Source organism: Microcebus murinus, chromosome 19 (assembly GCF_040939455.1).
Source record: "Microcebus murinus isolate Inina chromosome 19, M.murinus_Inina_mat1.0, whole genome shotgun sequence".
NCBI lineage: Eukaryota > Metazoa > Chordata > Mammalia > Primates > Cheirogaleidae > Microcebus > Microcebus murinus.
This window is the reverse complement of record NC_134122.1, coordinates 18,343,226-18,369,643: the sequence shown is the minus strand read 5'-3', so window position 1 is coordinate 18,369,643 and position 26,418 is coordinate 18,343,226. Positions and strand designations below refer to the sequence as shown.

The window sequence follows — 26,418 nt, the reverse complement described above, 5'->3', positions numbered from 1 at the left end:
ATTAGGTTAGATATATTTAGATACACAGATGGTTACCACTGTGCTACCATTGCCTACAGTATTCAATAGAGTTTGTAGCCCAGAAGCAATAGGCTATACCATTTAGTCTAGGTGTGTGGTGGGCTCTCCCAACTAGGTTTGTATAAGTACATTCTGTGATATTCACCAACCATGAAATCACCTCATAAAGTTTCCCTGTCATTAATAGATGCATGATTGTAGTTCAGCAAATGACAAACCTTTAATAGGTACTCTTTACAATTTGTATGAGTGAAACAAAGGGTTGGAAAGATATTTTCTGTGGAAATTTTATTGGGAGTGCAGCCACTAAGAGGATGAATAATGGAAGGAGAGTTATCTGGTTGCCGGATGTTTCCTGTGTCATCTTGTTAACCATTTGTGAAGGCCATCCTCACTGAGCACATTCTCTGAACCGAATTACTAATAACCCCCTGAACTTCTGTCAGACACAAAAGGAAAATAATGGAAGACCGTGGTAGAGATTTACCCATAACTTCAAAGGCTTAGAAACTTTTAATTCATAATTAAAAGTTGAGAAAAACTGAGGGAAAAAATTGACTGCAAGGGCCAAGTAGGTAACAGAATTGAGTCAAACAGGTCACACATAAGAGAACAGAGCAGTGGAGACAGAACCAGAGAATGCATGACTCCTCTGAATGAGTGGCCACCACTCAGTCATCGCTGGGCAGAAATCAGGGTCTAAGGTTGCCACATATTCTGATTTTTCCAAGGAAAGCTGGAAATTGAGATTTTCATGAAAATCTATTTTTGAAATGTTGGCAACTAATTCAAATTCTTTTTAAAAAGATTTAAGATTGGAAAACCCAGGACATCATATAGAAAGTTGCTTTAAATTCCCTGATGAATACAGGTGCACCACAATATTAACATAAGTGCAAATATATCAGCAGAAGTATATATTGGATGATTGATCTCATGAAGATATAGAGTAGAATTATGGTTACTAGAGGCTAGGAATGGTGGCAGGGAAGGGGTTAGAATGTGGGGATAACTAATGGGTACAAAAATATACTTAGATAGGATGAAAAATATTCGATGGCACAATACAATGACTAGAGTCAATAAGTTATTGTATACTTTAACTAAAAGAGTGGAACTGGAATGTTCCCAACACAAAGAAATGATTAAATGCTTGAGATAATGAATACCCCAATTACCCTGACTTGATTACACATTGTATACCTGTATCAAAACATCACACACCCCCTATAAATATATACAGCAATTACCTACCCATAATTTTAAAAAAACTTTTTAAAGATGTGGTTGTATACTAGCACACATACCCCAACAAACACCCTATCTTTACAAAGAAAAATGAAGCAAAAATACTTATACAGTCCACATTATATGACTTAGATTAAGGATACTTGCCCATATGAAGTGTGTCCTCTGAATGTAATTCTATAATGGGGTTTGATAGGGGAGGCTTGTTTCTGTGGGAAGATGGGAAAGAGGAGAAAGACGAGTCAATTTACTCAACAATTTACACATGAGTCCATTTACTACAAAACTGCAGACACTCACTACAGAAATGGCCAACACATATGGCTATTGTGCAAAGCAAGTGCCACTCTAAAAAGGACTCAGTTTAATTATATTTGACCCTAGGCATATGCAGTAAAAATTCAGTGGATGCAGGTCTCAGGTTAGGTCAAATAAGCCTTCTAACTCAGCATATGTCAAAATCACAAACTGACCATGAGCACTTAGACTAAAAAATAGCTTAAGATAAGCTCACAAGAACATTTCAATGATTTTTAGGCCATCTCTAGTTTCTTGCCTATGCTTAAACATTTTTAAATAGCTATTATTTGTCACAGGCAATCAAAAGAGTTGACTCTTACACAAACCTAAAGTTCAGTAACACAAGTTAATTTTCCCAACCCAGAATATGCAAAAAAATAAATAAATAAATAAGCCATCACAGAGCCAAATTCAATATCACAAAAAACTATACACAAACACAAATCCATTATCCATCCCAAGAAAGCATCTCTTCCTTTAACTTAGAACCTGTTTAAACCAGGATAATAGTACTTTGCCATTCCCAGAGCATCAGAATTGCCATTTCTCATGTGAAAAGCATACTTAATTATAAAATATGATTTTATATTAGGAAAGGGTGAAAAAATTATTTTCATGGGACAAATTAGAAAAAATAAAGCTTAAAAAATACTTCCAGGCCGGGCGCTGTGGCTCACGCCTGTAATCCTAGCTCTTGGGAGGCCAAGGCGGGCGGATTGCTCAAGGTCAGGAGTTCAAAACCAGCCTGAGCAAGAGCGAGACCCCGTCTCTACTATAAACAGAAAGAAATTAATTGGCCAACTGATATATATATATAAAAAAAATTAGCCGGGCATAGTGGCGCATGCCTGTAGTCCCAGCTACTCGGGAGGCTGAGGCAGAAGGATCACTCGAGCCCAGGAGTTTGAGGTTGCTGTGAGCTAGGCTGACGCCACGGCACTCACTCTAGCCTGGACAACAAAGTGAGACTCTGTCTCAAAAAAAAAAAAAAAAAAAAAAAAAAAAAATACTTCCAATTTGTAAAGATTAGACATCTCTAAAGGGCAGGTTGAAACTTATGTTTATTAAAATGTTTTTGAATATACAAATTAGGATTTTATTTAAATGACTAAATAGTGGGAGGAAGAGTACAATTAAAACAATTAAGAAGCCTTCATCATCTCGGGCCTGACATCAAGGTTTAAATCTCAGCCCCATGCTTTCCTGGTTAGGTGACCTTGGGCAAATTAACTTCTTTGAGCCTCAGTTTCTTCAACTGCTAAAAAGGGATCACAACTCTTAATTCACAAATCTGCTATGAGGATTGAATGAGAATCCTAGCAAAGCACTTAACGCGGTACTAGGCAAAGAAAAGCTCTCAGCCTCAGCAAAGATAGCAAACACGTCATCTACATTTCACAAACTCCTTGAATGGCCCCCTTATCATCTCATGTATAATAACTAACTTCAGTCTTCCATTCATTCATTCACAAACAAAAAACTCACCCACTACACATCTATTCTGGGATAGGTACCTGTCTATGTCATGAAGATAAAGTAGTCAACAAAATATACTAAAAAATTCAGAATGTTAAACTATGATAGGACTTTTTAACTGCATGACACAATGGAATGAGGGCCCAGGGCATGAAAGAAAGTGGGACAGGGGTCAGAGGAAAGCAACACCCTCAAATGAGGCCTCTGGCATTCAAACCTGCCATTTATGCAGAGCTGGGTCCGATTCTACCCAGCTTTTTTTCTTCCAGCCAAAGCTATACTTACTTGATGTTGTGTAGCTTTCTTGAGACTATCATTGGAAAGTCCACTTCAAAATATTTAGTTGGGAGAAGATCTTCGTCCTAGGGAAAAAGCACACAATAGTCTTCATAATTATTTCTTCACTCATACATTTACTGGATCATCTTCCATGTGCCAAGCACTAAGTACCTAAGAGCAATGGGGCATTTGAAGATTTTAAATCAGGGGAATGATATAATCAGAAAGGTACTTCTCAAATTAATTTGGTATCAGCATGAAGAGTGGATTTAAGGAGAACAAGAATGCATGAAGGAGAAAGTTAGGAGGCCACGGTGGTCACCCAGGTAAGGAGGATGGTATAGGTAATAGCCTGAACTAGTGATAGCCAGAAGGCAGGAAGGGGAGGGGAGAAGGAGCTGCCAGGTACTTTGAAGGCAGGAGACACACAGTATTTTTCAAAAAGCAGCTTGTGATCCATAACAGAGGGTCAGAAAGTGAAGGTAATGGGCTTTTTCTGGGTTTTTTTGACACAAGGTCTCATTCTACCACAATCACAGCTCACTGCAACCTCAAATTCCTGGGCTCAGCTGGGTGTGGTGGCTTACATGTGTAATCTTAGCACTCTGGGAGGCCAAGGCAGGAGGATTGATTGAGCTTAGGAGTTTGAGTGAGCAAGAGTGAGACCCTGAGCAAGAGTGAGACTCTATCTCTACTAAAAATAGTAAAATTTAGCCAGGTGTGGTGGTACATGCCTGTAGTCCCAGCTACTCAGAAAGTTGAGGCAAGAGGATCATTTGTGCCCAGGAGCTTGAGGTTACTGTGAGCTAGGCTGATGCCACAGCACTGTAGCCCAGGAGACAGAGTGAGACTATCTCAAAAAATAATAATATTCCTGGGCTCAAGTGATCCTCTTGGCACAGCATCCTGAGTAACTATGACTATAGGCACTCATGTGGTCGGTTTTGACCAGCATAGTTTGGGATGAAATAGAATAAAATAGCTAATGTCAGAGGTATCACATGTATGAAGGGTATATATTACTTTGTGATACATTTTCTTTTCTGTTCTAGTAAAATATAGTAAAAGTGGTAAGGAGCAGGCACTCTAGAGCCAGGTGAGCAAGGTTCCAATCCCAGCTCTACCATTTATTTGCTGTGAGGTCTTGGGAAAGTAACTCAACTTGCTAGGCCATGGTTTCCTCATCTGAAAGGTGGAAAAAATGCTGGCACCTCATGTGAGGTTAATTCATGAGAATTAACGAGGTAATACACAAGAAGCACTCAGAAGACAGTCAACCTTAGTGAACACTACCAGCAAAACACGTTCCAGGCAGGATCATCACAAGAGATAGAAATAATAGAAACAGAGAAATTCTATTATTTGGAAATAATAGAAACAGAGAAATAATAGAGACAGAGAAATAACCCAATCAGAGACAAAGTGCAGTTTAAAGTGATAGGGGAGTCAGGGGTCCTCCAGCATTCCCATGAGCTGTGAGGCACCAAGTGAAATCCCACATCAGTATTTATTGTTTCAGCAAATAGTTGTCCTTGGTTAAAGAATTATGTTTACAGCTCATTCTTTGAGGTTTCCAGGGGACCCTTACCTAATTCTGTCTACAAGAACAGACGGTTACAAAATTCTTCTAAGATAAACATGTTAAGCCCTAAGTTAGAAACAGACCTAGTGAGCATACAAATTAAAGATAAAAATGTATAAAGTGAGGACACTGAGTCTGTGTACTAATATAATCTACTTCTCTAAATACAGAGAGGTGATCAGGAGTGAAGCAGTAATAGCCTTGAAGTTTAAGATAGTTCCAGCTGCACATTATCTGCCGGGCAGGCATTTTAATCAGCTTCTCCGCCAAGGATCCAAACCGAGCTTCTGCTCTGCAAAAAAGCTCAAGGCGATGGCCGGCAGCAAAGAAGAAATGCTGCTGTGCAGACATCCTCTGACAATGCCTCCATTTTGGGGAGCAGCTTCTATTCTGTCAACTAACATGTTCACAGATTCCTTCAAGGCAAAGCACTGTAAAACTCCTGAAACTTTTCACGTCTCTTAGCCTATTTTCCCAACATCACACCATGTGTGTCTTTATTATTTACAGACTCAAGTGCATAGATATGGGTTCCTCACTGAGCACAAAACACTGATTTCTTCCCATGGGCTGCAATCAAAGAAACATGCAAGACACACACACACACACACACACACACACACACACACACACACACACGCAGCCCTGCTTCTTGGTTGGTGGCTATATCCAACCCCCATATAGTCAGTGATTAGTCATCCTAGTTCTCTCTCCATCCCCTCCTGACCATCCAATCAACTAGCTACTCAGTCCTGCTGACTGTTCTTGAATCCATCCACTCCTCCTGAGCTCCACCACCCCCTATGCAGACTGTCACAACACCCTGTTCTGGTCTCCCAGCTCCACACTACTGTGCACCATCCTACACACTGCATGTGGCCTTCAGCAGCCCTTCACACCTCAGCAAGAAACAAGGCGCTCCACAACCTGGCCCTCCTGCCCAGCCTCTCCCCTTAGTGCTCTGTTAACACTTAAATCCCAGAAATACACAACCATTTACTTAAAAACAGAAGCCTGCTGGTATCCAGAACTTAGCAAGGGCTTCATGGGTTTCGTACTGGATGAAGGGAAAGGAGAGTTAAGGAGGACATGTTGTATCTGACTTTAGCAGTTAGGCAGGTACAAGAACCATTCATGGAGACAGAAACAAGAGACAGAACAGGTTTAGAGGGCAGGTGAAGCCGACCCCTGCAGACAGCATGATGGGGGCAGAAGTCACAAGCAGCCACATCCCAGTAGGAAAGTGACCCTTCAAAGAAAACTGTGTGAGATACAGCTTACCCCCCACCCACATCGAGACTGGTCCTCTGTTGAAATCCCAGGGGATCTAGCCTGGGGGTTATCTTTTTCAAACCAGAAATGACAGTCTCACATCACATCCAAGGAGACCTGGGCTCACAAATCTCAGCTGTGCACACTTAGAGCCGCAGCACGTACCTGCTTGCCGAGTAGAGCTATGTATTAATAAAAGCTATTTCAAGATATTTGAAGGGTATGTATAGAGCAGATATGGAAATAATTTTCTAAGAAATTCCACAACACCATTTAAGAACTTCTACTCACAGAGTATGAGAAGTTAAGGATCCTCTAAAATTCCAGAAGACAATGAACAATTAAAAGCAAATGCATAAAGGACAGCATAGGGTCCTACAGCTCTGAGACTTCTCACTATTTAAAAAGCTTCCCCATGCATGAGGTTACTTGATTTTTATAAGAATTCTGAATGTCACTGTGGAAGGAAAGCTTTCAAAAGGCACACCTGGAGCTTTTAAGAAACAGATGTCCTCCTCCTCAGCTTTGAGAAAGGGGCAAAATGGCCATGGGAAGTAATGCTTCAACTTTTTATTCTGTGATTCTCTAAGGCCCTTTTGACATTCCACATTCAAGTAGCTCCCATTTCATGAGTTTGTGTGGAAGATGCCCCATTCTGGGAATAATGGTCCAAGGGCAGCCAGCAGCAGGATGTCACTAAGACTCAAAGGCAACCCAACAGGGATGACTCCTTCAGACAGCCAAAAATGAGCCTCCTTCCCCTACAGAGCCAACCTCTTGTGCTCCCGAGGTTACACAGGGAGTGTTCACAGCAGGAAGCCCGTGACTCACAGCTAAACCGCTTGAAGTGTAACCAGGGAACCATCCCAGCTGGAAGGTACATGAGATAATAAGACCAATAGACAAGATTTTCCCCACACTTTTACAGAAACACATGTATCGCTAAAACAGATTAGCAAACTGCAAAAAGCCAGAATGTAAATATTTTAGCCACTGCAGGCCACATGGTCTCTATACTTAACTCTGTTGCCATAGTTGTCATAGGATTGCTAAAACACAATATGCAAATGTTCCAATAAAGCTTTATTTACAAAAATATAAGGTAAGCCAGATTTAGCTCATGGCTATAGACTGCAACTCCTGCTCTCAAACTGCAAACGATCATAATATTTATATTTTAAATGGAACTTTAGACCAATTAAAAAACCCCTTCTGATCAATATGATTATCAAAAATAAATTTTCACAAAAGGCTTTCAGATACTATGCAATTTCCCTTTTTCATTATTGACAACCTTTTTCTTGGACGGGGTACATAAGCCTCGGTGTACTGTGCTCAAAAATAAATATGAGGCTTTTATTATTATCCCACCTATGAGGGGAAAAACAAATCATGGGACCAAGTCAAAGGGATCTCGGGCTAATGGAAGGATTTCTCCAGCAGCCTCTGTTAACAGTGTGACATGGCACATTGTCTTACACTGTATTCTGCTCCAGTTCCTTACACCACACCAAGGGACATGACAATACAAAGACTCTACAAATCTACAGGAAAGATAAGGTCGCCAAAAAGACAGGGGCTGTGTGCAGGGGAAAGAGGAAGGAATCTGGAGTTTGGTGCCCTGATTCCACTGCTTGTTCCCCATTCCAATGCCACTGGCTATGGGATAAGACACAACCCTTGGCAGTCCCATTTCCTCCAACTGTGTAAAACCCCCTAGACAGCTCTCATGTTAATTCATGAGGTCATGTATATAAAAGCACTTCATAAGTGTTACTGATTGTATCTTGAAAGAAGAATGCAGAGGGAAACTTATGTCAAGACCACATTAAAGCCACTGACTTCTCAGTAAGAGAGAAGTTGGCAGCTCTGTCACCAATACCTTCTTATCAGGTGAGCTGATTAGGAACAAATAAATAAGCAGGTCTTGGTTTACCTCAGCAAGCAATCTGGGGAAAGGCATGTACCCATCACCATCACATGACTGACCTGACAGAAGAACCAAGCAAAATCGGTACAAACCTACAAATAAAAAAATGTAATCAGCAAGGACTTTGTAGGGAAAAGGTTTGCAGTAAAAAACCAAGCCCAGGAGTCAAAGACCAGCATCATCAGTTCTGATTCTGCCACTACCCAGACCCACGTTTCCTTGCCTGTGAGTGCTGTAATTACAACTGCACTCATACCCTAAGAGGGCAGTTAACGGATCAAATCAGAGAACTACAAAAGAACTTTGCACAGTATCATCACCCAGCCTTGCCAACCTCCGAATGTTACCCAAAACGCTATTTGCCAACAAAATCTTATTTATCATCAAAATCACAAATGTGTGGGCTCCCTGTCCCAGCAATTCTACTAGTGGGATTTTCCATCCTGACATATTTCTACACATACAGAGGGAAATATAGACAAAAAATTTTATGTTAACTCTGTAACAATTAGAAACAACCTAAAATATCCATCCCTAGGCCCCTGGTGAGATAAAATATAGGACTGATGGTGGTCATGGGGGCATCTAGGCAGGTGGGGGCAGGACTGGGAGACAGGCTGTCATTGCATACCTTTCAATATGTATCTTTAAAATTTTGAACCAAATGAGTATCTTCAAAAAATTAAATAATTGGGGAGGGAGGAGGGAAATTTTAACTTACCTTTAAATTCCAAAAAGTGGTATCCATCCCAGCCCCAAGATTGAAAATTTGACAATGACATTCTGTTTTCCGTAGAAATGCCTTCATAAGCTGGTTGACACCATGGACTCGAGCAAAATATCCTGAGGCAGGGCCAAAGAAACAAGGTATCACCCAGTGAGGACAGAAATTATCCCCGTAAAGCCCATAACCACCAGAAAAGCAAAACAGAAAACACCTTCCTTTCTTCAGTATCCAAGGTTTATCTATAGACTTTATGGGAGAAATAGCAACTTTTAAATTCTTTAAAAAAACAAAACACAGGAACCAAAGTAAATATAATCTACTTAATGCAGGAATTAACTACCTTAAAAAAATGTTCTATAGTTTTATGTACGAAAGACAAATGTTTTACATCAAAATCTCTGATCCAAATGTCTCTCTTGGAAATGTGCCTTTCATGGCTATAATGAAAGCTACTCAGGACTCTGGTAAAACTCAAAATTGTGAGGTGATATAGAAAATAGCATTTTAGGCCAGGAAAATGGTAGATGAATGTTAAAAAGCAAAGGAAGTCATATTTCTTATCCTATTCCTATCCTCTCCAAACTGAATGGGTCAGCATCTCTATGTAAAATGGCAGAGGTGTGGGGGTTGGGGAGCAGTGGTAGGCAAATGGTGTCTAACAAAATGACTTGTTAAGCTTTGGGAGAGAGGGCTGGGGAGAAGGAGATAAGAGATAAGAAATGAAGAAAGGAAGAGAAAGTCTGCCTGCATTCTAAAGCTCTCCTGCTCAAAGTTTGTTCATGACTATCAATAGGACCTGACTAATTTAAGAGAAAATCTGAGAGTAGCATTTAGAAACTTTTGCTGTAGTTTGACAGAAGTATGTCTGTTCAATCTACTAATAAATAATCTGGAATTGTATTTTGTATCTCTTTTTCATTGTTTTCTAGTAAAATCACTTCTATTATATTTTGCAGAGATAGCTGTGATAAATTGGATATTAGGGGGAAAACATCCTCACCACACACAATAGGAGGTGTCTGGGAGGCACTCTCCTATTGCTGCAATCTAGAAGTTCAAATCCAGAGAGAAGCAGGCTGACATGTTGTCAGCAGGGGTGGGGGATGGGTATCCATCCTGGCCTCTGCAGCACTTGTTAGGAAATATGCCTCCTGAGCACGAGGGAGTGCAAAGCAAAGCACCACATCCTTGTTCTCAGGAGAACCACCACTTTAAAATTTGTTTCTTAAAGAACCCATGTACAAGATCTATAGGCCAATTCCCTGTACACATAGGAATTCTTGTCATTTGGTCAATTTCTCCATCTGGCTAAGAAGTCATACTCCTGTCTTAAATCTTTTGACTTCCTTGATGGAAACTGCAGACTAGTAAGTGTTATCAACACTATCATACTGCAACAAAAAGTAATTAATTTCCCAACTCCTCTCTCTCAGGTTCTACACTGCTAAGGCAGAGAGGAGCTGAATTTCTCTCTTATCTATATACGATAAACTTGCCTGCAAAAGAGGAATCAGGAATTTAACTACTTTAGGCTGCTTCCATTCAAGTGGTCCAGACAGCACATACACACCCAGAGACTTCTTAGTTCTTGGGAGCTTATAAGGAGTAGACATTGGAAACTGCGCTCTAAAGCCATATTCCAGAGATATTCCTGAACAAGCTTCAAAAGCCATACTTAACTGACTAACCCTATTCACACTGTGAGCCAGGGAAGGAAAATAAATTCTTCAGAATCTTGGGAGCCAAATCATCTGAACCTAGGCCTACTACTGTCACCATCTCTGAGACCTCTTTCATCTAAGAATTACTAGGTCTGACAATTTCTCTCTACCCTACAGTGAAGGATGTCAACAAAGCTGTGGAAAACTCACATCTTCTAGGCTTATAATCCTCAGGCCATATAGCTGGCTGGGAACCTTACAATCTCTACCCTTAGGGAAATTACAGAAAGACAGACTAGAGGGGTGAAAACTCAGGTATGCTCAGCCTGAAATATACAAATACCTTTAGAAAGTCTCCATACAGAAGAACCCAATTAAATCCACAGATTTAGTCACATATCCATATGAGTTGTAGGCAAAATGGAGGCCTTTCTTCCTCTACCAAAACAGAGTGAATCTGATACAGTACTCTGAGAGGACTCTTGTCCTCATACCAGTTTTATAAAACAGTTTCACCATATTTATTTAATCAGTATAAGAGCAGGAATGGGAGGGGAAAAGATTCATGTTTTTTTTAAATTAAAAGAAAAGTAACTCCTGCTGGGCATGGTGGCTCATGCCTAAAATTCTAGCACTCTGAGAGGCCAAGGCGGGAGGATCACTTGAGGTCAGGAGTTTGAGACCAGCAAGAGCAAGACCCCCGTCTCTACTAAAAATAGAAAAAAATTAGCTGGGCAACTAAAAATAGAAAAAACAAAAACAAAAAGAATTAGCCGGGCACGGTGGACACTCCTCTAGTCCCAGCTACCTGGGAGGCTGAGGAAGAAGGATTGCTTGAGCCCAGGAGTTTGAGGTTGCTGTAAGCTAGGCTGATGTCATGGCATCCTAGCCTGGGCAACAGAATGAGACTCTATCTCAAAAAAAAAAAAAAAAAAAAAAAAAAAAAAGAAAAGTCATACCTGACATGGACAGTTCACAAAAACAACCATAAATAAATGTTAAACATGTGACGATGATCAACCTTACCTATAAGTGGAATATAAAATAAGATTATAATAAGATGCCATTTTTCATTTATCAGATCAACAAAGAGCAAAAAGTTTCATGGTACATCTTGTTGGTGAGGATATCAGGATGTAAACACTTTCATATACTGTTGGAAACGGTGCATGCTAGAACTCCCTGTAAGAATAAATCTACAGCCCCTGGCTTTTGGCTGAGGAGATGCTGGGGAGGGAGATGGTCACTTGCCTCTGTTAATTTCTGGGGCCTTCCTCTCTTTCGTCAGCCTCACAAAGTGTTGGATGTAAGGGTCATGCCAGTATCCGATGCTTACTGCAAACCTGCAAGGAATGGAAAAAGAGGAAGGTGAAGAGAGAGTAGCTGGTTCAGACTAAGGTTCCAAGGCCAATTTCCAAGAAACCAGGTCAAGGATCCAGAGGAAAATCATCCACCTCAAAAGGCCAACAAATGCACACATAGTGCCTCATTACAAATGTGCAGACTCATCCATCCATTCATCATATCACGTTTCCCACAGAGGTCATTTCTAATCTTTCTTTCCTGATCTTGCTAATGAAGCAGCTCAGGAAATTTCACACCAAAATATGGCTCCGTGGTATAAAGAATATTTTGAATTAAAGGCCATTCATGATCAAAAAGCATTGGAAGGGGCTTTCCCTCTATCTGCATAAACTGGACTAACAGATCAAAAGATCAAAGGAGCAACTAACTTCCCTTCTTCTCCATGTTATCACAATATTGTAGGAAAGAGGATCAAGAATGCAACCAGACCTGGCCCAAATCATTTAAATATAATATCTTTCTCTCAGGTTAATTTAATTTGCTCAGGTTAATTTATTACAATTTCCAAAGTGAATCATTGACAAATTAATCTGTGTTCCTCAGCTATTTATCCTCCCTAGCACCATTTGTTCCCCCTAAACACAATTACCTGTACTCCTCATCTCCTCCTCCCCTCCAAAAGAACAGGTATAAAAATATCTGAACTTCACTGGGATATTAAGCAATCACTCTGTGACTCTTCCCATGTGCCTGGTAAATAAACCTTTTTCTTATTATTCTGCCTTGTGAGAGTTGATCTTTCAGCCAGCCTTAGAGGAAAGGAGAAGTTTCAGCTCAACCCTACACTGGCTCCTTTTTCCCAGGACCCTAAATAGCAAACATCATCACCTCATACTTCATATAGAACACTTGCAACCATGTACTCACTCAGCAAACTCATTGGCCAGAGCTAGTCAGATAACTAAACAAAAGGTTCAGCCCAGAAGGGAAACTCAGAAGAAATATCTGGCAAATATCACTAAGTCTAAGTATTTCTCTGGACTCTATATTAGGTGTCAGTCATTTCACCCTTAAGGAGGTCATGGTGGGGAAATCAGGAAAAATGTACAAAGCTAGTACAACCTGGAAAGTGCTATGGTAGCCTAAATTCTCTCTACTACAGTCTTCACTAAGGAGTTAAAGTTTAGTGTTTTCAAGCCTGGGAGCTGAAGCCCTGATTATCACCAGAAGCTGCCTTGCAGCCATCAGTAGAACCAGCTTTAGGACAACTCAGAAGTCATGAATAGAACCTGGATCCCTAAGGCCACGCTCAGCTGCTATGGGCCTACAGACTGCTCTACAGCTCAATGTATATTTTGTAAGTATCTTATCCCTTTAAGCCAACTTCAGCCAGGCTTCTGTTATTTGAATGTATCCTAACCAATACCCGGAGTAATAACCCTATTGCTTGATAAGTGAGCTGAAATTTAAGAAGTCTGTGTGTTGTGTTTCAAAAGTAGATTCTGAGCTCCTGGAAGCAGATAATACAGCTTTTCCTTATATATCAACCAACAAGGCTTACATCTTCCTTGACTCAATAGGTGAATTATGTACAAACATGTCTCCCACAGTCTCTCATCCACAGACACCTGTAAGGAAGCACATATATTCAGCTACCCGATGCAGCAACTCAAAACAGACACGTGCAAAGTATTCACTAACGAACAGGATTTGCCATACATGATCAGTCTGTCCAAGGAAAACAACATAGACACAGCACTACCTAACAGTAAACTAGTGCAGTTATTTGAAATACTGTTTTTCAAATACTGAGCTGTGATTCAATATGATGAAATCAGTTTGCAAAGGTGCTTCTAAAAATTGAAGTAGAATAGAGTAACATAGAAAGTATCATGCATTACACAGAGTAAGCATTAAAATTTTCATGACACTTTAGTTTCAAGTGTGCATCAAGGGTGTAAGTGCAATGAAAAACGTATTTTCTCACTGTGGACTTCAAGTTCCATAAACACTGATTTCAAAGGAATCATCTGGTGCCATCTAGTGGTAAAAGCCAGGGCTGCAGTTGAAACAAGAATGGTAGACTAGTAACCACACAAATGAGAACACTCATCCCACAGTTTTAAGGGCTGGAAAGGGCCTTAGAAATCATCAAACCAACCCCAACATTTACTGCAAGAATCGTTTCAATGATATCAAGTCACTGCTTGACTACTCTTCCAAGGAAGGCACTCACTCCACTGCCAAACAACTTTGTTGAAAGCTGATCAATTTGCCTCCTTCTGAAAGCCATAACTTGGACTTATTGCTGCTCTCTTGGACAACAAAGAACAGTTTCTATTCCTCTCAACTGTTTATAGATTATACAACTGTTGTAGATTATACAACACTATTCAATATGACTGATTTAGTCAAGCAACATTTGAGTGGCTGCTAAGTGCTAGGCACTGGGGATAGAGTGGTGAAGAAGAGAGAGGAGAGAGACAAAGATAAAAGACTGTGAGGAATGAAGAGTATGATTAATACACATGATGAAGGTGAAAAGGGGAAGACGTCTCTGCAGAGGGGATGGTCACACTGGGCCCTGGAGAATGGGAGAAAGTCAGCTGCCCAAAAGGCATTCCAGACAGGTGGAGCAGCAGAGAGAAATGCCCTGGGTGGGCACAGACTTGAGCCCTCCACTAGCACAAAGGAGGCCTGAGGGCTGGAGATCAGTAAGAACCAGGAGAATCTGAAGAGGAAGGTGGAGGGAAAAGCAGGCTCAGGTATCTGGGACTGGCCTCAAGAGCACACCATCCATGGTCAGTCATGTACAGGAGGACAAAGAGGTGGTGAGATGCCATGGGACATGACATAAATATATCTAATCACCAATTCCTACTTCCTAATGCATCTAACATTTGTCTTTTTCCATTCCTCAAAGCCAGATTACTGCAAGAGGTCTCCACGCCCTGAGGAGAAAGGATCTCACTGTCTGGTCTGTTGGAGTGGCCAAGATAAAAAGACTGAAGACACACTGTTGGGAGAGTAAGAAGAGGGCACCGGCACTATTGAGGGGCATTCTAAAGGGAGATGACCATCTAGTTTCAGGATTTACCATCAGTTAGAGATTAACCCAACAAAGTACAATGTATCCACACGATGAAATACTAACCAGTCATTTAAAATATAAACTTATGTAGCATATATATCCATAAACACCTGTGTCTGTATTATACAATGATTTATCAAGGATACCAAAATATTAACAATTATCTCAGATTTCGGGTGTTTATTTTTTATTCATCTATATTTTCTAAATTTTCTACACTAACCATATGACATTATTTCATCAACTTTAAGATGGCATCAATTACAAAATGAACCACCAAATAAGAAAAAACTCTGCAAATTAAACTGACTTACTCTTATCCCCTATAATTTTGTCTCTATTTAAAAAGTTCTTCTGGCTGGGCATGGTGGCTCACGCCTGTAATCCTAGCACTCTGGGAAGCTGAGGGAGGAGGATTGCTCGAGGTCAGGAGTTCGAGACCAGCCTGAGCAAGAGACTCCGTTCTCTACTAAAAATAGAAAGAAATTAGCAGAACAACTAAAAATATATAGAAAAAATTAGCCAGGCATGGTGGCACATGCCTGTAGTCCTAGCTACTCAGGAGGCTGAGACAGGAGGACCGCTGTGAGGTTGCTGTGAGCCAGGCTGACACCATGGCACTCTAGTCCAGGCAACAGAGTGAGACTCCATCTCAAGAAAATAAAAAAGGTTCTTCTGGACTTATTTAAACAAATCATATCTGTCTCTTGCACACACATAGAGAAGAAAAGACATAGCAAGACCCCGTTCTCTACACAAAAATAAAGAAAATTAGCCAGGTGCAGTGGTACACACCTGTAGTCCTAGCTATTTGGGAGGAGCAGCTGGGGGATGGCTTGAGCCTGGTAGTTTGAGCTAGGAATGCACCATTGCACTCCAGCCTAGGCAATAGAGTGAAACCTTGTCTCTTAAAAATATATATATATTTATTTATATATATTATATAATTTATATTTATATTTTTTTAAGACAGAGTCTTGCTTTGTTGCCCCGGCTAGAGTGAGTGCCATGGCGTCAGCCTAGCTCACAGCAACCTCAAACTCCTGGGCTAAAGCAATCCTGCTGCCTCAGCCACCCAAGTAGCTGGGACTACAGGCATGTGCCACCATGCCCAGCTAATTTTTTCTATATATATTAGTTGGCCAATTAATTTCTTTCTATTTATAGTAGAGATGGGGTCTCGCTCTTGCTCAGGCTGGTTTCGAACTCCTGACCTCGAGCAATCCACTCGCCTTGGCCTCCCAGAGTGCTAGGATTACAGGTGTGAGCCACCGCGCCAGGCCCAATATTTTTAAAAAAAAGGAAAAGGTTACTGGAGTAAGCTGGTTAAGTCTTCACTTTCAGGATGTGAGTTTCTACACAATATCGACTGTTGTACAATCAAGGGTGTTGGTGATATGGCGTTTCTCAAGAGAACTTCACCATCCTGAGATTTTCTTCTAAGTCACTGACCCTCATGCTGTAAGTTTTGATAGTGTTTTTTTCTTGGTATCATCAGAAGTCCTCAATGGATAGTTTTCAAACAACAAGCAGGATTTGTAATCCTTCTTCAAATGGTCCTTAAATGGTATCTGAACTGAAGCCTCCAATTCAGTGGTCACAGCTTCCCAGACTTGCCACCCAGAATACAACCAAGTCTGTGGGCCCAGGTAATGACAACTCTAACACAACTGACAACTGCAGGACACATAAAGAACAAATCACATCTGATTTCAAAGAAGTTAAATGGAAAAGAATGTGTCACAGAATTAAATATAGTACTGCCTTCACAACAAAAAACCCCAGTAAGTTTGAATATCATAAACATAAAAGGCAAGTATTACTCCAGGATAAATACCTGTAAAGTATCACAAAGTACTAATATCCTTACAATATAAAGAAACTCATAAATAACAATCCTAAACTCCGAAAACAAAAAAAATGGACAAAATACAAACATTAGGGCATTTCACAAAAGAAAAAAAATTGATCAATGAACACACAAGAAGTTCAGCCTTAACAATAATCTAAAAAAATGTAAACTGAAAGCAAAAATAGTATATTTCTCCAAGTTGGAAACAAAACTATTGTTGAACTGAAGTTGGCTTTGGAGGGGGGATGAGAAAGAGGGCACTGAAGAGGCAGGGACCACAAATTGGCACAATCCTGCTGCAAGGCACCACGGCAACAGGTATAAAAAGCCCGAAACACATGGACACATAATGACTGAATAATCCCACCACTAGGACTATCCTAAGGAAATCATCAAGAATGGGCACAAACATTTCTCTACAAGAACACTTAACATGGATTTACAGTATCAGGTGAACAAACCAGGCTACAAAACTGTATGTATAGGATGTTCCCAATTTTGTTAGAAGATATATATACACATACATGACTGCCCAGAGTAGACACCAAAATGTTAATAGCAGTGATCTCTACACCATCCACTGACACTGAGCATCAAATTCTACCTGTCAATTTCCACTACAGTCCTCTGCTTATAAAACCCAGAGAACATCCCTTCTATTTGTGTAGTAACCTGATTCCATATGAAAAGGCCAGATGCAAAGAATCAAACATCTCAGATTTGGAAAGACCTTGAAGATTTTCCCAGTCTTTTTGAACCCACGCTGCTTTCGATGTCCATGGCATTCACATACCACCTGTTCCACTTAGTTATGTTTTTAGTCATTCCCTTTTTTAATACTCAGGTCTGATGTGCTACCTAATATTTTTTTTCTAACACAACACAGTATACCTAACTATTAAAATATAAAATGTCTGTGTACCACCTACCACCTAACGTCATCTCACATTTCTCCCATAGGAAACACTGATTGGATGGATCCCACCACTTATTCATTCCAGAAACACTACTGATTGTGTCCTATCCACATGAGTGTCAACTGCAACAAGGAGTCCTTCACCAGAAAGGTGTGAAATCCACCTCCAACAGACATTTCCTCACCTGAGGCTTCAGGGAATAGGAAGGGGCCCTCCCTGCTCTCCCAGCCTGTGAGAATCAAGACTGGCACCTCAATCTACTTCTTTAATCCACACTCACGGACAGAGTATGGGGGAACATGGAGGGGGCAGCTGACCATGTGCCAGGCATTATTCCAAATGCCTGAGGAATACAAGCACATATAACCAACAACACTACAAGGAAGGCAGCGCTCTACAGAGGTCAAGGTAGTTACCTCAGCTGTGGAACTTAATTCTAATCATGTAGGAAACTTAAGGTTATTGCTTTTCAAACCTATGTACTCATGTGGATTTTTTTTTTTTTTTTTTTTTTTTTTTTTTTTTTTTTTTTGAGACAGAGAGCTTCTCTCTCTTGCCCAGGCTAGAGTGCCATGGCGTTAGCCTGGCTCACAGCAACCTCGAACTCCTGGGCTCAAGCGATCCTCCTGCCTCAGCCTGAATAGCTGAGACTACATGTGCATGCCACCACACCCGCTAATTTCTCTATTTTTTTGTAGAGACAGGGTCTCACTCTTGCTCAGGCTGGTCTCAAACTCCTCAGCTCAAGCAATTCTCCTGCCTCAGCCTCCCAGACTGCTAGGATTACAGGCACTGCTAGGATTATTACCACACCTGGCCCTCACCTGGATTTATATCTCTCTCTCACACTTGTTTTTTTTCCCCTCCTAATACTTCCATTGCTTAAATGATATGCATAAGTGTATATATGTGTGTATGCATGTGTATCTGTGTACACATGTATATACTGTCATGCATCACTTAATGACAGGGATAAATTCTGAAAAATGCATCATTAGGTAACTTCATCATTGTGTGATCAATGACTGTATTTACAGAAACCTAAATGGTAGAGCCTACTACACACCTAGGCTTTATGCGGTAGCCTATTGTTCTTAGGCTACAAACCTCTACAGCATGTTACTGTACTGAACACTATAGGCAACTGCAACACAGTGACTCCCAAAACCTTGGTGCCCTAGTCTCACATCTTCTGCCAGAACATTCTAGCAGTTCTACCTTCACAATGCATGCAGAATCTGTTGGCTTCTCAGCACCTCTATCAGCACCTTATCCAAGCACCAGCCTCTCTAACGTGGAACATTCCCACAGGTGACTAACCGACCTCCCTGCCTCTGCCCTTGGCCCCTACAGTCTATTCTCAGCAGAGAAGCTGAAGTGACCCTGGTCAAACCCAAGGCAGGTCACTTCACTCTTCAATTCAAAATCCTCCAATGGTGCCCATCTCACTTAGAATAAAAGCAGGTCTTCACAAGAACCAACCAGGCATGGCCTGCAACATCTGCCCCCACCAACTCCCAGATTCCGCCTCTTGCTCTTCCCCCTCACTCACCCTGGCCTTGTTGCTCCTGGAACAGGTCAGGCCAGCTCCTGCCTCGGGGCCTTTCTCCTCTGTTCTCTCTGCCTGGAAGACTGTTTTCCCCCATAGGACTCAGGGCTCTCATTCCCTCGCCCCTGCAAGTCTTTCCTCTACACCAGCTTCCTCAATGAGTCCTTTCCTGACCACTCCAACTCAAATGACAACTCATCCAGCACATCTACTGCATCTATCACCATCAGACATGCCAGATATTTTGCTTGCTTCCTGGCTGTTTCCCTCCCTGAAATCCAGCTCCATAAGAGCTCCAATTGTTTTGTTCACTTCTTTTTATTTTTTTATTTTATTTTTTTTATTTTTTTTTTCTATTAACAATGCTATGACTGTGCTATGTTTTGTTCACTTCTGTGTCCATAGTTTCTAGAATGGTGCCACCATAAATTGAGCAGGTACTCAATAAGGAATGATAAACAAATGCATTGATCTAAGTGATGGTGTGGAACTAATTAGGCAAGGGAGGGTGGAAGGAAGTATTCCAGGCAGTGGGAACAGTATGCCCAAAGGCCACTAGGAAGGAAAGACAAGGGACATGAAGAACTGAAAGGGTGGCCCACAGGAGGGAAGAGTGGTATGAAGTGAGCTAGGAAAATAGGACAGGACAGGCAGGGTCCTGGAGACCACAGAAGGAAACTTGGTCTTTTCTAACACCAGCAAGAAGCCATTAAGCTATGGAATGACATGATCAAAGGGGCCTTTTACACACCTCTGGCTTCAGTGTAAAATAAGGATGCATGGGAGGTGTGAGTAACAGAACCCAGTAGGCAGACTAGAGCCTGAGCTCAGATCACAGATGCACTTGGCTTGAACTGAGATGCCAGAAGCAGAGGTGGAGGAAAGGAAGTAGATTCCAGAAATACTTAGATAAAATCAACAGGTCTGGCTGATTGATCACAAAGGAGCAAAGTAAAAGGGCAGTTCCAAGGTGATGTCTACCTTGCTGTACCTGTGAGCCCCAATGAACAATGGAACCATTCACTGAGGAGCCTGTGGGGAGGACCATGGGAAGGTGATCTTGAGTCCAGTTGCAGAAATAGTGAATTTGAGATAGTTCTGAGACATCCAAGTGGAGATTTCCAGTTGGCAGTCAAATATCAGGCTAGAACAATCAGATCATGAAAAGATATAGCATTTCATGTAATCAAGTGCAGCTTTTTTACCTGCTACCTGCTGGGGAACTGAAAGGTGTTAAGTGACAGGTTAAGATTTGCAATTATGAAAAATCACCCCAGCCAGCAGTTAGAAAAATCAGGAAGTGTTGTATTCGATCTGGTGAGCGCCTAGTGCCCGAGGAAAATCTGTGGCCCTGGGAAAGAAGAGACTTGCCCTTTGTCATGATCCATCTCCTGCACAGCTGCTTTGGATTTTTCTAAAATAAAAACCCAGATCATGATAGCTCCCCCACTTAAAATCTCTCAGGATGAAACCCAAACTCCTCAGGACCTTCCAGGATTTGTTCTCTCACATCTCTGAATTCGCTCTTGCCACCCAATCCCCACCTGTTGTCAAGTTCCCCTAACACACCATTCTGCTTCAGTGTACAGGCCTCTGCTCATACAAAGAAAAGCAGCCCTGACCTCTAAGGCCTGGCTCCTGGTACAGGACCAGCTCATGATGTTGTTGGAAGTTGGCTGGTGCACCCAGAAAGGCCACCCTGTTCTCCTTTTGGACATAAACAATCTCACAGAACACCAAGACAAGGGCCCTCTGCAACAGCAATGATGTGAGATGAAACAAGTCCACTTCATAATTTTGTCTAAGCACAGACAAAAGGCCACCGTGCCACTCATGAAATACCAAACATCTGAGTGACTGTGCCTTCTTTACACATTACAATTTTAGCTCTACTCTAGCCAAACCTCCTTCTAGAAAAGATTCAATGTGCTATGTGAAGATAGAAATGTCCCCACCTCCTGTTAGTACTCAGTTCAGAGCAAGTCCCTGCTCCAGTGAACTCTCCTCCATATTCCCCAGCCAAAGCCCTAATCCTAAAAGGTCCCACCCCCTTTTACTGATATATACCCCATATATCAGTAACCCCATAGTTCCTCCTGGTGTGAGTTTTCCCTCGTTGCCACAAGTAAAACACTCAACTTCTTTAACTACAGGTGTGCTTCTGGTGGTCTTTACTGGAGGACACTGACAACTATAATGGGAGGAAAGGATAGTTAAGCTTCTTGGAGGGAAGTTAATGGAGTTTCTACCTGAAGGTATCCACTTTCTATATTAAGCAATGGCTGGCATTATCTTTACAAGGAAGGTGGCATGGGGTAAATCAGAAGTTTAGGGAAAGTGGAAAATGGATGAACTGAGTGTTCTGGAGAAAGAGACAGCAAGTTGACCAGAGAAATGTACCAGAATTGTAAGGCCCTATTAAGGGCACAGGTGAGGCTGAGTGACATGAATTCACAGCAGTACCAAGCTGCCCTGTTGTGTGATTTCTATCACCAGTATTCAAGGTGAAAATGGATAATTTGATTCAATCAGGGTTTTGGGTCTACTAGGATCAAAGGGCAAGGGAGATAAAAAATACTGTCAAGAGAATTACTGAGTGATGGACTATGAACTCTAAGATCAACTGAGAGGGAACAGCAGAGAGGGAGGATACAGAAAGCCATCAAGGTTCTAAGGAAAAATAAGCACAGCAAAAATAACTGACCAAGCAACCTAGACAAAACCAGGTTGGAGAGTGTTGCACTGGTCATCTGTGAGGCAGTGAAGCATCAGGATGAAAATCCAGGGTATCATGTTGGGAACAGGTGACAGAATCTGATAAGAGGTAATCACTGCAAACAAGGCATTCAAAAAAGTGAGCGTCTGTGTGTAAGTTATAGCATCCACATGAACACTGAGGTCATCTAGGATATCAAGAACTATGGTAGATACAAAAACTTTGGGCCAGGCACCCAAGTATTCAATGAATTTGGTGAATAACCAGAAGGTAGACAACAACAATGCAAAGTGGTTCAGCTGGGTACAATGGATCTCAAAGAAACAGGATGGAGAACAAACAGCTGAGAGGACACAAATTTCAAACCACCTGATCCTGAGATATGCAGGCTATAAAAGAACAGAGGCACCACTTGAGAGGACTTCAAGAAAAGGATAACCCTAGGGAAGCATCAGGGTTAAGGCAAAGGGAGGGAGGGAATGGCTAAGGTAGGCATCCTCAAACTGCAGGCCACATTGGGGTGTTTTTTGCCTGTTTGTTTTTTTACTTCAAAATAAGATATGTGTAGTGTGCATAGGAATTTGTTCATAGTTTTTTTTAAACTATAATCCGGCCCTCCAATGGTCTGAGGGACAGTGAACTGGCCCCCTGTTTAAAAAGTTTGAGGACCCCTGGGCTAAGAAGAGCTGAGAAAATAGAAGCACTTGTGGATTAAGGAATGGTGATTTCAGAGGACAAAGGGTTTGCTGGGAGGGCTGGGTCACAGGTAAACAGAAGCAGGGAAAATTGACTTAGGGGCATAACATGAATGGCGCAGTAAGAAGAGAGGTTGGGAGAGCCTTGGTAAGTAATGAGTAAGCATAAACCTAATATATCCCATCATAAAAGTTCTGATAGTACATGTCCATGTTGGTGATGATCATGACAATGGTTTGATGGCAACAGGGATAGTGAAGATGACAGAAACCACCAATATTGAGCATCTACTGTAGGCCAAGCATGCTGGAACCACTCCACATATAACCTTCACAAGAACCCTCTGAGATAACATTCCCATTATTCCTAGAAGGGCTCTGAACTAAAGGAGAAAGCAAACTCAAATAGAAGTAACAGAATTGTAGGTGCCCTGGGAGGCTGATTTTTTAAATGTCATTTTAGGGATTTCATGGCTGTAACTCACTCAGGGCAAGCAGGGAACAGCCTGACCCACAGCTACTACCATCCAGCAACTTCAACCAAATACTACTCAAAAAGGAGGGAAATCAAAACTAGCAATAATACTTTACTGAGGGCTTCACTTTCTGCCAGACACTAACTGCTTTGAGTCAATTATCTCATTTGATCCTCATTCAAAAAGTAGCCTACCCTTATTATCCCCATTTTTAAGAGGAAGAGACTGAGACAGAAAGAGGATGTAGTCTGTCCATAATTCACACAAGGAATCCTTATTTAATATTGTGACTTTTGGACAAGAATGTTTAATACATCACAGTGAATATGCAGTTCACAATACCACAGAATCTGAAAGACATTTAACTTCTCACCACGTCTTCTCACAATCTCTTTGCATGTTTTTTCAGAGAAGGGAATGCCAAGTACAAAAATGCTTTTATGAAATGCATCCAGGATGGCAGACACCTGTGGTCTTTATTATTCAAGACTTATCCCAGGAGATTCTGATTCATGAATCTAGAGTAGGTCTTGAACAACTATATGTTTTTTAAAAGCCCCACAGGCTATGCTGATGATCAGCTCAGGTTGAGGCCTACTGCTTTATATTCTTTGCAGTTCCAAACCCAACCTTTCCATGCTGTGTTGAGATGTTTGTAGATCCACAGGGCCTCAGAAAATGAAGCAGAGAAGATCTGAAATTACAAAAACTATTCAACAGAGTCAAGGAAAGGCATGCTTTAATTATACTATTTTGCTATACTTTTGTGTCTGAACTATTTTATAACCAATTTCCTTTTAAGTTTGCAAAAATATTACCAATAAATATTAAAATCAACCTAACGCTACTATGTTACTGAAAATTTTATTTCTCTCCAATAATTTTGATGGTACTTCAGATTCTCTTAGCAAATAGCAGTCAATATGGGAAACATTTCTAATTCAACAGTGCTACAGATGTGGCCAACAGCAAGTGAAAGCTGGAAAAGAAAAAGCTGAGTGTAATCCACTCACAAACTTCACCTGGGACTGTGTTAAGCTTTTTAAACTGATGTATTTACTTAATCAAACACCACTAACATCTACCACATGCCAGGCATTGCTCTAAATCCTCTACAAATATTAATCATTTCATCTCATAACCACCTACAAAATGGGCATTGTCACCCCCTTTACAGATCAGGAAACTGAGGCACAGAATGGATTCGTAACTAGCCCAATTTTACACAGCTAGTAAGGAACAATGTGACAGTGTGTGGCTTCAGAGCCCATGCTCTGAATCACTATGCTTAGTCTCCAAGAATCTAGAAAAAGTGCAAGGCTTAATTCAAAACTTTGGTTTTCCTCACTACAGTTCCTACATACCAGCTTACTTCTACAACCTGGAAGGCATTCTTCCAGTTTGTCTAACATATTTCATATTCCTCCCTTGCTCTCCCTGAACACTCTCCTACACCCCTATTTTTTTTTAAGACTTTTGTTCCCAGCCTAAATTTCACTGTCTAAATTATAAACTCTAATGGCATAGAGTAATTCTCAGCACTCAACACAGAATTGTAATTATGTATTTCATGGGTCATTTGTTTCCTCTTTTCCAACACCTGTGACTTCCAGTGCATCTGACACCATGTCCATCTTTTTATCACGTATTCCCCTCATGGAATCCATTACCAAACAGTCCAAAGTAAGGGAGTGACACAAAATAAGCTCTCAATAGTTTTTGCTTAATGAATATATAGATGGCATTCAAGTTTCTTGTTTTCTCTTTCCCTAACACCTCCCTGTGCTGGCAGCACCCTCACCACCACACTCCTAATAGTGGAAGCAGTAGGCTACCGGCTCAGCAAACAACTATAACCCTGGGACAGGTCATTTCCCCCTCAGTGGCCTGAGGATTAGGTGCACAACTGGGATCAAGACAACTCCCAATAGAATGTAAACTACAAAGGAGGCAGAACCTGTATTTCTCCTCTTCCTCGTACCTCAAGACTGCAGTCATTATTTGCTTCATATTTGTCTTTCCAGCAGGAGTTTGGCTCTGAGAAAGCCAAGACCACGTCTGCCTGGGTCAGGGCTGTACTTTCATTCACGGTACCCCAGGCTGGCAACACGCCTGCCAAACACCAGCAGCTCAGAAATTATCAGGTAAATAATGGCACACAACAGGAGCTCATAAAATTATCAGGTAAACAAACGACCCCCTGCTCTGTGCACTGCACAGGTGAGAAGCGAGGATCCCTGAGTCGCGTACCACATCCCTTAGAGCGTCCAAGCATATTCTTGACACACAGGCCCGCCTCCCACCTAGGTCCCGGGCCCCCAGACGCCGGCCTCTCCCACCGCGCCCGGCACGCACCTCTTACACAGAGAAGCATCTTCACAGGTGCCGCGCACGCCCTCGTCGTCTGTGTCGCGGGACGAGGAGGAAGAACCGGGGGTGAAGGAGGGGGGCTCCCTCAGGCTACCGGCCATGGACGTGGAGGTTGTGGGGTGCCGTGCCCACAGGGGACATGAAGCGGGGTCTACAGGCGGCGGGAGCAGAAGCAAGCCTCAGGTAGAAAGCAGAAGAGAAGCGCTGGGCTACACCGAGCTCGGCTGGCGCGGCGTATTGACGCCACCCACTACAGCTGCCCAGCAGTCTTCGCACTTATTGGCGCCTCTGCCGTGACGCTCGTTGGAAAATTTCCCCGCCCTCTCAGTCTGCGGAGGCGCTCATTGGGCGATTCTTTTGGCCCTGCCCACAAAGCCCGGAATTTCTCCAGAGGTGGCTGGGGGGAAAGGAAACGGAAATGACGCAAAAGAAAACCGCAATCCTTTCTGGGAAGTGTAGTCTTGGGTGTTTGGGGAGGTCGCACGGTCACCCGGGTGAAATTTGACAACTAGAATTAACTGAGGGCTGAAGAGCTAGGTGGATTCTCAACATTGGCGCAAAAGGTAGAGAATCCAGCCAGAAAAGCAAGTTTAAGTTCTTACATTCAGTCAAGGCTCAGTTGTCATTCAACAATTTAACAAAAACTTTTTTGAGGCTGACACTATGTCAAGGACTGTGCTACAGGCTTTGCATACGTAATTGCCTTTGAAATCTTGGAGGGCCTCGAATGCCCAAACGACAAGTGGCCCTCCTTCTCTGCTCCCACAGGTAAAATCCCCTAGCTAAATGGCCTGCCCTTATTACAAGAACCAGACACAGTGTCTATCCCCAGCCAGTGGGTTTCAGTTTCCTGCCAGCTAAAGGAGGAATTATTTAGACACGCCAATCACACCGTCTTGTGGGAACCAGAGGTCACCCTGCCCAGTCTCTGCATGTTCACTCTGTTCTGGA

The 26,418-nt window shown here is 41.8% G+C and overlaps 1 protein-coding gene across 1 annotated transcript in view; it reads right to left on the bottom strand.

Moving 5' to 3' along the window:
• The window catches only part of LCMT1 (leucine carboxyl methyltransferase 1), a 40,191-nt gene extending 14,439 nt beyond the window's left edge, over nucleotides 1–25,752 (bottom strand). Inside the window, exons 1-5 of the mRNA XM_012780129.3 lie at nucleotides 25,453–25,752; nucleotides 11,748–11,839; nucleotides 8,830–8,951; nucleotides 3,331–3,407; nucleotides 1,417–1,478 (exon numbers count right to left, since the gene is read on the bottom strand). Of these exons, the coding sequence (XP_012635583.1) occupies nucleotides 1,417–1,478; nucleotides 3,331–3,407; nucleotides 8,830–8,951; nucleotides 11,748–11,839; nucleotides 25,453–25,568 (469 nt within the window). The 5' untranslated portion in view covers nucleotides 25,569–25,752. The remainder of the gene's footprint in view (nucleotides 1–1,416; nucleotides 1,479–3,330; nucleotides 3,408–8,829; nucleotides 8,952–11,747; nucleotides 11,840–25,452) is intronic.
• Nucleotides 25,753–26,418: the final 666 nt, after the last annotated feature.